The sequence below is a fragment of the Erythrolamprus reginae genome, chromosome 1 (genome assembly GCF_031021105.1).
Source record: "Erythrolamprus reginae isolate rEryReg1 chromosome 1, rEryReg1.hap1, whole genome shotgun sequence".
Classification (NCBI taxonomy): Eukaryota; Metazoa; Chordata; class Lepidosauria; order Squamata; family Dipsadidae; genus Erythrolamprus; species Erythrolamprus reginae.
The window spans coordinates 227,559,551-227,573,303 of record NC_091950.1 but is presented as its reverse complement, the minus strand read 5'-3'; the positions used below and the strand labels follow the sequence as shown (position 1 = coordinate 227,573,303).

Sequence of the window (13,753 nt, the reverse complement as noted above, 5' to 3'; positions counted from 1 at the left end):
TGGACTTTTCTTTTCATCGAAAGAGTGGTCTGTATCTTCTAAATGCAGACGAACTATTGAATCTAGTCCTGATGGTTTTTTTCTCCTGTGTTTTGCCATGCATTTATGAAATGGTTGGTTTGTTTTCCCAATGTACAGATCTGCATGTGGCTAACTGCATTGTACTGCATATACCACATTACTCAGTTTGGGTCTAGATGTTTTATCCTTGGGGTGGACAAGCTTCTGCCTTAGTGTATTCTTGGGTTTAAAGTTATGTATGTTGTGTTGGATGGAGCTCCTTCTGAGTTTTTCCGATATTCCTGCAACATATGGAATGACAATGTTGCTTCATTTATTGTTCTCTTCATTTCCTTCAAAGAAAAACAAAAAAGTCCAGTTGCCCTTGAAAAAAGCACCTTTAGGAAAACCGTGACCTGAATGACTGAGAATCTCCATAGACATCTATAATAAAGTATTCAGAGACCATAAAAACAGACAGACAGGGAAAGGTATTTACAGTATATACAAGTTTTGCTTGTGAGATTCAAGTCAATTTACAATAAATGTCCAAAACCTGTTAAAGTACTCCCACATGAAAATCCTCTCTCCCCAAAATATTGCATCAAATCCAATCCTGTGAAAAAGAGAACATTATCCACCAGATGCCTGCTGAAATAAGATAGTGTCTTCCGGCTTCCAAAACACTAATGGGTTAGGGACATCACTCACCACATTCCAGGACATAGTGCCAGTAGTTCTTATTTGGGTAAAACTGTAATAGCATAAATGCTAATGATCATTGTAGATTGTGGAGTTTCCTGAAGCAGCAACCCCCATTTGATTTCAGATCATGAATCACAAGGTGAAAAGATTTGGTTGGTTGGTTGGCTGGTTGGTTGGTTGGTTGGTTGGTTGGTTGGTTGGTTGGTTGGTTGGTTGGTTGAATTGAACGTATATGCCACCCCTCTCCAAGGACTCAGGGAGGCTTACAGCATATAAAAGTACAGAATACAAAAACAAATTCAAAGTACAATATTAAATAATTTAAAAACCCAATTAATAATCTAAAAAACCTATTTAAAAACCATACACTCATACTCATTCATACCCCAATCAACTTCAAATTAGTGGCTAGAGCAAAATGTTAAAGCAGAACGGCCCCAGTCACAAGTAAGTTTTTAAGGCCTTCTGGAAGGCCAGGAGAGTGGGGGCAATGCCTAACTCCAGGGGGAGTTGGTTCCAGCAAGAACCAACTTTGCGTTTGGAGACCAACTGACAGCCAGTGCAGCTCACAGAGTGATGTAGATACATGGGCAAATCTTGGTAAGCCCATGACAGCTCTCACGGCTGCATTTTGCTTAGCTGCAAAACTGCTTAGATAGCTGTTTTGCAAAGAAATAGTTGCTAACCAACATCTTGAATTTTATTAAGAATATAATAAAATGTACTTGATGCTTTTATAAATGGGTATACTAAAAAGCTTTTAGAACAACTACACTACTCAAAAACACTGATTTTTGTTTTATGTATCCTTTCTTGATTGAAGCCTACTCAGACTCATAACATAGAAAAAAATGTCAAAGTACATAAAGAGGAAGAAGAAAGTGCCAAATTAAAATTAGCTGAGTGTAAAAAGGTATGCTTATATTGCTTATGTTTATCTGTACTAAAAGGTCAAAATGATTAGAATATCCTAATAATTTAGTAAATTATATTCTTACTGTGATGATCTAATGTGGTAGTTTTCAATCTTTTCTTCACCATGGATTCCCTTTAAATAGCATTTATGGGCATGGACAACCAAGACTTAACTCAAGATTTAAATCAAAACATTTCTTGAAGTCTTTGCGAAGCCCCTGTGATGACAACATAGCCTCACCGTGGTCTGTGGACCACAAGTTGAGAACCACTGTTCTAGTTCATTGGTACTGATTTAGCTTCAGTAATCATGGGTGGAAGATTATTAAAGTTAGATTTTTTATGTCAGCCTGATGAAACAAAATGCACAAATACAGTGATACCTCATCTTACGAACCTCTCGTCATACAAATTTTTCGAGATACGAAACCGGGGTTTAAGATTATTTTGCCTCTTCTTCCGAACTATTTTCACCCTATGTACCCGCCACCACCGCTGGGATGCCCCACCTCCGGACTTCCGTTTCCAGCCGAAGCACCCATTTTCATGCTGGTGGGATTCCCCTGAGGCTCCCCTCCATGGGAAACCCAACCTCCGGATTTTGTGATGCTGCAGGGGAATCCCACCAGTGCGAAAACGGGCGCTTTGGCTCGCAACGGAAGTCCGGAGGTGGAGTTTCCCAGCGAGGGAAGCCTCAGCGAAATCGCAGCATTTGTGATGCTGCGATTTCGCTGAGGCTTCCCTCACTGGGAAACACCACCTCTAGACTTACATTGCCAGCAAAGCGTCCGTTTTTGCGATGCTGGGATTCCCCTGCAGCATCGCAAAAAGGCAGAAGTCCAGAGGTGGGGTTTCCCGTGGAGGGGAGCCTTAGGGGAATCCCACCAGTGCGAAAACGGGCACTTCGGCTGACAAAAGGGGTGAATTTTGGGCTTGCACGCATTTCGCTTTTCCATTGATTCCTATGGGTAACATTGTTTCGTCTTACGAACTTTTCACCTTACGAACCTGGTCCTGGAACCAATTAAATTAGTAAGACAAGGTATCACTGCACTGTTAATGATTAAATAAAATATTGCTTATTATCTAGTTCAGTTGTGGGTAACATTGGAACAATAGCTTTTTGATTAGCTTTACTCAAATTTCACTTTATCAAAAATATTTTTAGAAAACTAAACAAATTTTTCTGCTAAATTTTTGGGATGCTGGGCAGTGTAAATGAGGTATTTGGGTACTTTTTGATATTCATAGCCCACAGGTTGCCATATTCTTGTCTTCTGATTATAATATATAATTTTTCTAAAATAAAAGAGACCACATTTTTATTAGAAATCTTTATTCATGCAGCATCTTGCAAAATAATTTTGGCTTCCTAATATATAATCTATTAATAGTTTTATTAATAATCAAAGTATCAGTGAAGTACCACAAACCAATAATTTAAGCCTTTATTTTATATAAAGATATAGATTTTGCTAATTCTTCAATAAATAGCTATGGTGGTGAAGTGATTAGAATGCAGTATAGTGAGCTGACTCTGCCCATAGTCAGGAGTTTGATCCTGAGTGGCTCAAGGGTGATTCAGCCTTCCATTTTTCTGAGGTTGGTAAAATGAGGACCCAGATTGTTGGGAGAAATATGCTGACTCTGTAAACCACTTAGACTGTGTAAGTCTAAGTGTTATTGCTATTGCTTAGTGAATAAATTTGATTGCATTCTCACCATCCTAATTTAGACCACTGTTCTTTTGTTTCAGCCATCAAAACTTACTTCACCAGTTCTGACTTCATTTCCACGACCAAGTTCTGTTGTAATAAATGCAATTGCTGGAGACCTGAAGCTCAGCCAAGAAACAGATGTAGGGGAAAAACATTCTATAGAAGAACTAAGATCTCAGATATTTGATCTTCTGTTGGCTGTAGAAAGCTTGAAAAAAGAGCATGGGTAAGAGCTTTTCATTTTTTTCCACAGTGGCTTTTTAAAGCAATTTAGGCATCATGAAGTCCTTCTGGTATTGATGTACTATAGCTCCCATTATCACATACCATTGGTCTTATTGCCTAGAGTTGACAGAAATTCAACAGTTGGAGAATATTCCTACTATATAGATAGAAAAAATGTACTTATATTAATTCAATGTTTTTATACATTTCCAGGATTAATTTTGAAATACTTTATAATGTGTTTGTTGATAAAGGGCTAGCTAAAACAACTTTACTTTGTTCATAAGTGAGAACTGCTGTAATTTTCGGAGTATAAGAAACATCTTTTTCCTCCCTAAAAGAGCCTGAAAATTTGGGTGCATCTTATACTCTGAATGTAGCTTTTTCAAAGCTTTTTCCCCAGCCCTAACTAGGTACTAACGATCTTCCTAGCTTCCTATTCCCTCCAAAGACATTTTTTCTTAAGCCCTTAGTCTTTGCAGGTTTGTTTTCATTCCTACTCCCTCTGAAAAGGCTTTTTCAATCTTAACACACTGCTAACAATCTTCCTGGCTTGTAGCATTTATTTTTATTCCTACTCCCTTCGGAGCAGTTGTTCCTGCCCTAGGTCTTTGCGGGCTTTTTTTCATTCCTACGGCCTCTGAAAAAGTTTTTTTCAGTCATAACCAGTGGATAAAATAATGTGCTGAAGCTGAACAGACTAAGGACGCCAGCCAGATAAATACCTGGTAGTTAGATTTTTTCCCCCCTATTATCCTCTCCCAAAAGTAAAGTGTGTCTTATACTTTGGTGCATCTTATACTCTGAAAAATACGGTATGTATATAAGTCCTGCAACAAGAATAGCTGAGATTTTATTTTTGATTGTTGGTTTCATGTTTTATTGGTAATATATGAGTGCATGGGTGAGGAGATTATACTCTCAGATAAATATGCTCCCTTCTGGTTCATGGAGGAAGTTTAAGATGGTTAATACTCTCTCAAATTTCTGCTCTCAAGGTAGACTATTCCTACTCTATTTGGAAGCTGTTTATCCTTTAAATCGAGATTTAGCTAGTATACTGCACAAGCTATGTAAGGATGGTTTTTCATTGCTATTTTTTTATCTGTGCAAATTTTAAAGGAAACAACTGGAAAAACTGAAAAAAGAACTGGAGGAAGAAAAGCAGATGCGAAGTAACCTAGAGGTGAAATATTTAAATAGAAGCTCAATGGTTCCTATTACTTTCAATAAAGTAATGCAAATTCTTAGTAGGAACATAACAAAGCAGTTAGACTTTTCAGGGAAAGGATTTTTTTGTTGTTGTTGCCAATTTTCCTCCTATTCTGTGAGATTTTCTGTGGTGATTTTAACCAATGATATGGAAGCTCCTCTGAAGTACTATGAAAAGTAGCTGGTGATAAAATGCAAACACAAAATCAGAGGCACAGCAAACTGCTATATTGTGTAAATGACTCTATAAAACAAGGACCAGTAGTCTTTCACTTATGATCCTAAATGAGCCCAAAAATATGGTTGTAAACCATGCCACTCATTAAGCAAGTCATGTGACCAAACTAATTTACAACATTTTTGCAGCTATTGCAAAGTGAACATAACAGTTGATTGCAAGATTGCAATTTTGGATAAAATATTTTAGAGAGAAAATTGGTAAAACACTAGATACATGTTAGATGTTACTTCCAGTTTTACTATACAAATGACATTCAATTTTAATTTTTGTATTTAATCTCCATTGTATAAACTACATTTATATATTTGTAGAAAACATAATTGGTGTTTCGTAGACTGTCAGTGATTGATCTTTTTTTGGCTTAGAAATTAAGTAGAATTTAGTCCAAATTTAATGCAAATTGGCATAGAACTGTCAAGGGTGCAGCTAAATAGAAACTTAAAAACACTTCCACATTTCTGCATAGTCACTTGAAGTTAAATCTTGAGAAAATTAAGATTTTTCAAAGATTTTAGGCAATTTACTCGTAGTTCCCATCAAAACTGCAGTCTTATAAATTTGCAGAAGGAAAAATCGTCTCCTGTAAAATCTGGTGTTGAAACTTTAATCATCTATAAAACTGAGATTGTCAGACCAACAATTTGAAAGCTAAGGGTAGAGAATAAAACAGCTACTTTAGATTTAATATTTTATCTAAGATTTCATCTTTAATTGATATTTATTCCAGGCTATAGTTTTCCCAAAAAACAAATATTACATTGTATCAAAGAAGATTGTGGTGTTAACTGAAGATTCTCTGTTCAAATTTATTTGGTTATTTTCATGAATTTCTAAGATATCCAGCTCAAATATTTGGCAATCATTCAAGTCAAACAATGGCTATCTCTGGGCAGTACAGAACAAAAGTAAACAATAGAAAGAATAGGACCGCTTCCTCCACCTTTGTGCAAGGAGGAACAGGAAGAGCACTGCCAGAGCCCTGCAAAATGACCCCAGCAGGCCACAAATGTGCATGTGTCTGCACAAACGGTTAGAAACTGATTTCATGAGGATGGTGTGAGAGCCGGACATCCATAGATGGGGGTTGTGCTCACAGCCCAACACCGTGCAGGACGCTTGGCATTTGCCACAGAACACCAGGATTGGCAAGTCGCCACTGGTGCCCTGTGCTCTTCACAGATGAAAGTAGGTTCACACTGAGCACATGTGACAGACGTGACAGAGTCTGGAGACGCCGTGGGGAGCGACCTGCTGCCTACAACATCCTTTAGCATGACTGGTTTGGCAGTGGGTCAGTAATGGTGTGGGGCATAGTTCCCTCTAAGCTGCGCAGCGCGCTATAGCGCAGAGGTTTTTAACCCCCAGCCCGGCAATTTCAAATTCCAGCGCACAGGACCAATTGCTGCGCCGGAATTTGAAATTAAAGGAACTGCCGCTACTCTGTAAACAACAGTTTGCAGCAACAGTTCCTTCAAGTAAAGTCGGGAAAGAAAGGGGCCAATTATACGCCCGCTTTCTTCCCCGCCCCTTAAATCCCAGACGTTCTCCACGTACACACACACCCCGAGCCAAATGGTTGTTTAGCTGCTGGCCCGGTAAGGTAAGAAAACCGTTGGGGGTCCCTGGGTCTGGCGGCGCGGTCTGCTGCTGGGCCTTCTAAGCATCCATGGGGTGGGGGTGGGAACGAGGGTGGGGGGTGATGACCGGGGGCCCTGGGCCAGGCCGCTGGCCTATCACGGTTCCCCCGCCGCCAAGAGCCGGCTTGCCGCGGCACGCCCGCCACCGCCCAGACCCAGCCGCCAGCCTACCGTGGCTTTCCTGGCTTGCCGCTGCCCGCCGGCCACTGCCGAGACCCGGCTGCCGGCCTACCGCGGCTTCCCCGGCTTGCCGCGGCCCGCCCGCGGCCGCCCAGACCCAGCCGCCAGCCTACCGCGGCTTCCCACGCCGCCATGGCTTCTCCGGCTTGCCGCGGCCTGCCCGCCGCCACCCAGAACCAGCCTACCGTGGCTTCCCGCGCCGCCACGGCTTCTCCGGCTTGCCGCGGCCCATCCACGGCCGCCCAGACCCGGCCGCCAGCCTACCGTGGCTTCCCACGCCGCTGTGGCTTCTCCGGCTTGCCGCGGCCCACCCGTCGCCGCCCAGAAACAGCCGCCAGCCTACCGTGGCTTCCCACGCCGCCGCGGCTTCCCCGGCTTGCCGCGGTCTGCCCGCCGCCGCCCAGAAACAGCCGCCAGCCTACCGCAGCTTCCCGCGCCGCCGCAGCTTCTCCGGCTTGCCGCGGCCTGCCCGCCGCGGCCCAGAACCAGCCGCCAGCCTACCGCGGCTTCCCGCGCCGCTGCGGCTTCTCCGGCTTGCCGCGGCCCGCCCGCGGCTGCCCAGACCCGGCCGCCAGCCTACCGCGGCTTCCCACGCCGCCGCGGCTTCTCCGGCTTGCTGCGGCCCGCCCGCCGCCGCCCAGAACCAGCCGCCAGCCTACCGCGGTTCCCCTACCGCCCAAGCCCGGCCGCCGCCCTGTCGCAATTCCCCCAACCTTCCCATGGGTACTGCCCGGTGTCTCAGCAGTCTACTTCATTACGCGAATTGCTCGGGGTGATGGCGGGGCTCTTGCCTCCGAGCCTTTTCACCCCAAATCCGACGGCCACCTTCTCCGGGTCCCAGGGAAAAAGGAAAGTTTCCCAGGAAGCCCCCGTGCTTCTGGCCCCAAAAAACATACTTGTGCGAGAGAGTGGTGTTGCAGGGCAGGAAAAATAAGAAGAGAGTAAGACAGAGAGAAAAAAGAGAGGAAGGAAGAGAGAAAGAAGGAAAGGGAGGGATGGAGAAAGAGGAAAGGAGGATGAGAAAGAGGGAAAGAGGGAGAGGGATGGAGGGGGGAGGGAGAGAGAAAGAAGAGAAGGGGGAAAGAGAGGGAGGGAGGAAGAGAGGAAAAGAGACACAAACAGATAGAAAAGAATGGGAGCAAGAAAGAGAGAAAGAAAATCAAAATCTAGTTTGAAACTAGCTCAACTATTTAAGTGGATTTTAAAGCATAGATTTATTAATAGTTTTGTTTTTGTTTTTGCTGGTTGTTTTAGTTTTAATAGTAATAGATTTTGGTTTTGTTTTATTATTAATTTCAATAAAATAGAAGGGAAATAAATAAATATATATATATATATATATATATATATATATATATATATATATATATATTCAGCTAAAAACATTATATATACAGTATACAGTATATATATATATATATATATATATCAGCTAAAAACATTATGTGTATATATATATATATATATATATATATATATATATATATATATATATATATATATATATATATATATATATATATTTTACAACAACACAAAGATTGGAACTTTAGCCTGATGACGGTGAATGTGATTTCGCCGACACGTCGCATAAACATGCAAAATATTACACAGGGCAAAACCCGAACTCAGAACAATCTACATATATATATATATATACACACACACACCGCCCAGTCCTGAAGTGACTGCTGCTCAGACACTATAGTTTTCCGCCCACACCGAAAAAAAATTAGAGGGAACACTGCTGTGGGGTGGCATTTCTTAGGAGGGCCGCACAGCCCTCCATGTGCTCACCAGAGATAGCCTGACTGCCATTAGGTACCAAGATGAGATTCTCAGACTCCTTGTGAGACCATATGCTGGTGCGGTTGGCCCTGGGTTCCTCCTAATGCAGGACAATGCCAGACCTCTTGTGGCTGGAGTGTGTCAGCAGTTCCTGCAAGATGAAGGCATTGAAGCTATGGATTGGCCCGCACATTCCCCAGACCTGAATCCAATTGAGCACATCTGGAACATCATGTCTCACTCCATCCACCAATGTCACGTTGCACCACATACTGTCCAGGAGTTGGTGGATGCTTTAGTCCAGGTCTGGGAGGGGATCCCTCAGGAGACCATTTGCACCCTCATCAGGAGCATGCCCAGGTCATACAGGCACGTGGAGGCCACCCACAATACTGACTCTCATTTTGACTTGTTTTAAGGACATTACATCAAAGTTGGATCAGCCTGTAGTGTGTTTTTTCACTTTAATTTTTTGTGTGACTCCAAATCCTGGCCTCCATTGGTTAATAAATTTGATTTCCATTGATGATTTTTGTGTGATTTTGTTGTCAGCACATTCAACTTTGTACAGAACAAAGTATTCAATGAGAATATTTCATTCATTCAGATCTAGGATGTTATTTGAGTGTTCCCTTTATTTTTTTGAGCAGTGTATATTTGATGGGTTGTAAATGTGTATGAAATATGAAACATTCTCTATTTGCTTAATGTTTACTATTTATATCATTCACAGATGGAAATAGAAAAGCTCAAGAAAGCTGTCAAAACTACATGAACGAGCCGCATTCCATTGATCCTTAATGTGCCAGGATTTCAGAATCAGAAATGAAATTGACTTTTCTAAACCTCAAGCCAACGGATGATAGCATTCCATTAGGAAAAAAAAATGAGTATAATCTTATTTATATTCTGTGAGCTATGAGGAAAAAATGGATAGCTTTTTTTGTTTGTTTCTTGCCAATATAGGAGAGGCCTTATTTCTTACTGTGCAGTATGGCAGGGTTTGCTTGAGAATACTACTGAATCTGTATAAAAGGGGGAGTCTTAGTATATTTTTATTGAATATACCCTAATTTTAAGAGATCTCTACTTTAAGGCAATATAACTTTGCAAATAAACTGTAAAATAGATAGTATAGGAGAGAGGCAAATGGTATAGTTTTGTACATTTACTAGTCTTTTTACCATGCTAAAGGGAATATGATGTTAATCATATGCTGTTTTATTGTTCAGGTCTTTTGAGTTTTTTCTCACTATGAAGCAGAAGGATCACGAAACTCTAGCACTATGATATTGTAATGTTTCCTTAACTAAGAACCCAGAGTACAATACTGTGGTTCTTGCACTATAGAATTTATAGAAAGGGTCTATAATTGGGACACATATAAACACATGAATACTTACAAAAATCAAGACACATTTTTGCTAATTACTACAGAATGTGATATGTTAAATATTCTCTTGAGTGCTTCAATTCTTTTTACAAATTATAAATCTAACACTACAATATTATGAGCTTTAAAATGCTTTGCACTAATAATTGTAACATATTAAAAACCTACATATAACAAAATATTTAAAGCTAAATGCAGTCTTAAAATAAGGGTATATCATCTACATAGTTGTGAAAGTATTCAATAAATCAGTAATGAATTTTTAGATAAATATTTGGCTTATGTTTTAGAATTCAAATTGAATTACTGTATATTTAACAAGGTTTCTTTGAGTCATCTTGTTTAAGTTATTTCTACAGCCTAAAATCTCATTTATTTTCTGTAAAGAAGAAAAACTGAACTTATTCAGTGCTCTGTTCAAGCCAAAGATAAAAATATAATTCATCCCTTTTTTTTTCTTCTCGCACTGCTATCCTAAAACTTTACAGAAAAAGGGAACTGTTTCATGAATGATTTTAGGCTTGTTCTAAGAGAATTGAATGTTTTTATGCCTATGTCCTGTTTTACATGGCATTAGTATTTTGTCTTATTTGGATGTGAGCAAAACCATGTTGGTGTTTTTAACATTAAAAAATCTAAATTCTAATTAAAATATAAATCAGTGGATTAAAATTGGAAATGAAAACATGGGTGTGTAAACATATAACTTATATATCACTTAATGGTCATCCTCTGTTGCCAGTTTTCCTTAGTAATCATAGTAATAAATAATGTTTTCAGATTATTAAGTTCTTAACTCAAAGAGATTGTTTTCATACTAATTTATAAAGAGATTAATAATTTTTGGCTTAGTAGTCAAAATCACTATTTGTGGGTTTATTGGCTTCTTCATTTTGCAGAGAATTCAGAGTTGGGAGGCATTTTTGGTCTTGAACAGATCATTTGCAAGTAATCCCCTGCAAAACTCAGTTAGGAGAAAGCAATAAGCCATCTTCTTCAAGAAATATGGTGGGCTGATAGACAAAAAAGTTGCCAGTCATCCAAGGTATATAAAGTACCATCATATTTTATTGTTGCTGTTTTATCTAAAAAGTACCGTATTTTTCAGAGTATAAGACTCACCGGAGAATAAGACGCACCTTAATTTTGGGGGAGGAAAATAAGGAAAAGAATCTGCTTACCAGATATTCATCTGGCTAGCATCCTTAGTCTAGTCAGTTTCAGCACATTATCCCCTGGATAGGACTTTGAAATAAACCTTATTTGGAGAGAGTAACAATGAAAGAGCTTGCAAGCCGGTAAGAGCTGGGAACATTTTTAGCATCTGGTTAGGGCTAGAAAGAAACTTACTTGGAGCAAGTTAGAGTAATAAAAAAAATTCTGCACAGACTTAAAGCTTGGAGAACACTCTTTGCAGACAGTAACAATGAAAGAACCTGCAAGATAAGAGCTGGGAAGACCGTCAGCACCTAGTTAGGGCTGTGGGGAAAAAAGCTTGAAGAAAGCTGCATTCAGAATATAAGGCGCACCTGAATTTTCAGCCTCTTAGGGAGGAAAAAAGTGCGTCTTATACTTCGAAAAATACGGTAGTTAGAAAAGCCTCCCCCACTTTTTTTGACATAGGAAAAACAATTTTTTTAATATATATATTCATTAATAGCAGCAGTTACACATTCTAGATGTTTTTCAAAATCAAAATTTTGCAGAATAGAAACTTAGTAACCATTTTGCCTTTTTCTTTCCCAATGTTCATTAAAGTATTTTTTCCAGTACAAGATAGATTTTTGATAAGCACCTTCAACTCTGACTTTCTATTTTCTTTAACCTTTAACTTACATACTCACACACACAATACAATTGAGAAAGCTTGGGGAATTTTAAAACCAAAACCCCAAGTACCAACAATGAGAGATAGTTCGTACTTTTTTGGGAACATTCCAGCATAGAGCAAAGCTGCCTTTTCTTTATTTCATACCCCCACAGAAGGAAGATTTTTTTTCCCAAGGGGATTGTTTTTAAGCTGCAGAGATTTTTTTTTCACCAGAAATCCACTTCTTCCCTTTGGTAACTGTACTTGAAGGAAAAATGACGTCTTCATCTTCTTAAGATAAGAAAAGGAATGAATTTCCTCTTCCCTTCATACTTTTGCTGAAGCAGAATTAATAAATAAAAATGGTGCCTTACAAAGAAAAGCCTTACTTGCACTAGTCAAAACACAGTTCTGTTCCTCCCTAAAGCTGTACTGAATTGTGCCACAAGAAGAGGTTTTGGTGCAGTACAGAAAGTGGACAGAGAAGAAGAGCACACTCAGTAAGAGGAGGTAGATGTATGAGCTCTTAGTTGATCAAATCCATCCTAAATTTTTAAAAAATGGCTTCAAGACTTTTTTTTTCTGATTACAATTCCGTTACACCCTACCATGATTATGCAAACAAGAATTGGTTTTAATTTTTAAAAAGTCATTTATATATTGAATGTGAGGCAGAATAGATCGCTGTAAAACAGGTTTTTTTCTACCTTGAAGCTTATAGCAGATAAATTTAGGACAATCATGAAATTCAGAAGTGTTAATTATTATATTATCTTTTTTTCCTGTAGCAATAAATAACTAAGTGCAATGACTGGTATAATAACAAATCCTAGAGATTACCGCTATGAAGCTTTTTTTTTAAAAAAAAAATGATGGCTATTTTCTCTAATGTCTGTCTTTATGCTCTGTGATGGGAAATGGGAATGGATGCAGACATTCCAAAGAATAAAAATTATTTCAAGCAGGAATATTTACTGACTTGTTTACAGGTGCTTCAAAATTATGTATGCTATAAAAATGCCACAAATAAAATTATATGTTCTTAATGTAAAATGTATTTTTGTTTAAAAGCATTCAAAAACCTTTTATGTCATTCATCTATATTGTGTACGGAGAAAATGACATCTGTGTGATTAGAAAACAGATAATTCTATTTTCATGTGAGAGGTGACCAAAAAAATATTTTGATATGTCATTACAATATAGTACAAAATTTAATTAGGTTATTTAATGATACCGTGGCCTTGAATTCAAAATCATCTTTGAGGTGATTAAGGGTAATATTAGGGGAATCTGGAAATCTGATTAATATAAAATTGATGAGATAAAAGCTGATTACTTGGATTTTCTAACTCATTGTGAAACAAAAATAGGAATTAGACTACTAGGAAGATGGAATTATTTCCCTATAAAATATTAAATGATCTAATTAATGACAGCATTTCCTCTCCAGAACCAAGATGCAATCGGTGGCAAGGAGTGGTCAGCCTGTGCCCAAAACAGTATTTGGGTCTTTTTCTTTGTTCAGTAGAATATGTCACATTTTAAGAGAAAACACTGTTAATTATAATAAACAATTCCTCAATATTAAAGTATACTAATAAGTAAATTAACTGATACGTCTCTAAATCAGTTTAGCCAGATCAACATATAGTGAGGTACTAAGCCAGGGCTGTCAAACATCCAGCCCGCAGGATGGATGTGTCACATGTTGGCCATACTCAGTTTACCAAAAGGGGGAAATGTCCTGATACGTCACTTGACAATGCCATGATGATGTGAGTTTGACACCCCTGTACTAAGCAAACTAATTCTCTTAGCCTTGAGTAGTTTGGCTATGTCTGTCTTTCTGATAAAACTTAACATCCAATTAAGAATAATTAAAAGTTAGGACCAAAAAAGTTTCAGAATTGCTAGTAAAAGCCATGT

The 13,753-nt window shown here is 39.1% G+C and overlaps 1 protein-coding gene across 1 annotated transcript in view; it reads left to right on the top strand.

Annotated features, from left to right (window-relative positions):
- The window catches only part of CD2AP (CD2 associated protein), an 85,893-nt gene extending 73,016 nt beyond the window's left edge, over positions 1–12,877 (top strand). Inside the window, exons 15-18 of the mRNA XM_070732405.1 lie at positions 1,529–1,618; positions 3,377–3,564; positions 4,686–4,749; positions 9,355–12,877. Of these exons, the coding sequence (XP_070588506.1) occupies positions 1,529–1,618; positions 3,377–3,564; positions 4,686–4,749; positions 9,355–9,396 (384 nt within the window). The 3' untranslated portion in view covers positions 9,397–12,877. The remainder of the gene's footprint in view (positions 1–1,528; positions 1,619–3,376; positions 3,565–4,685; positions 4,750–9,354) is intronic.
- The last annotated feature ends 876 nt before the right edge of the window (positions 12,878–13,753 follow it).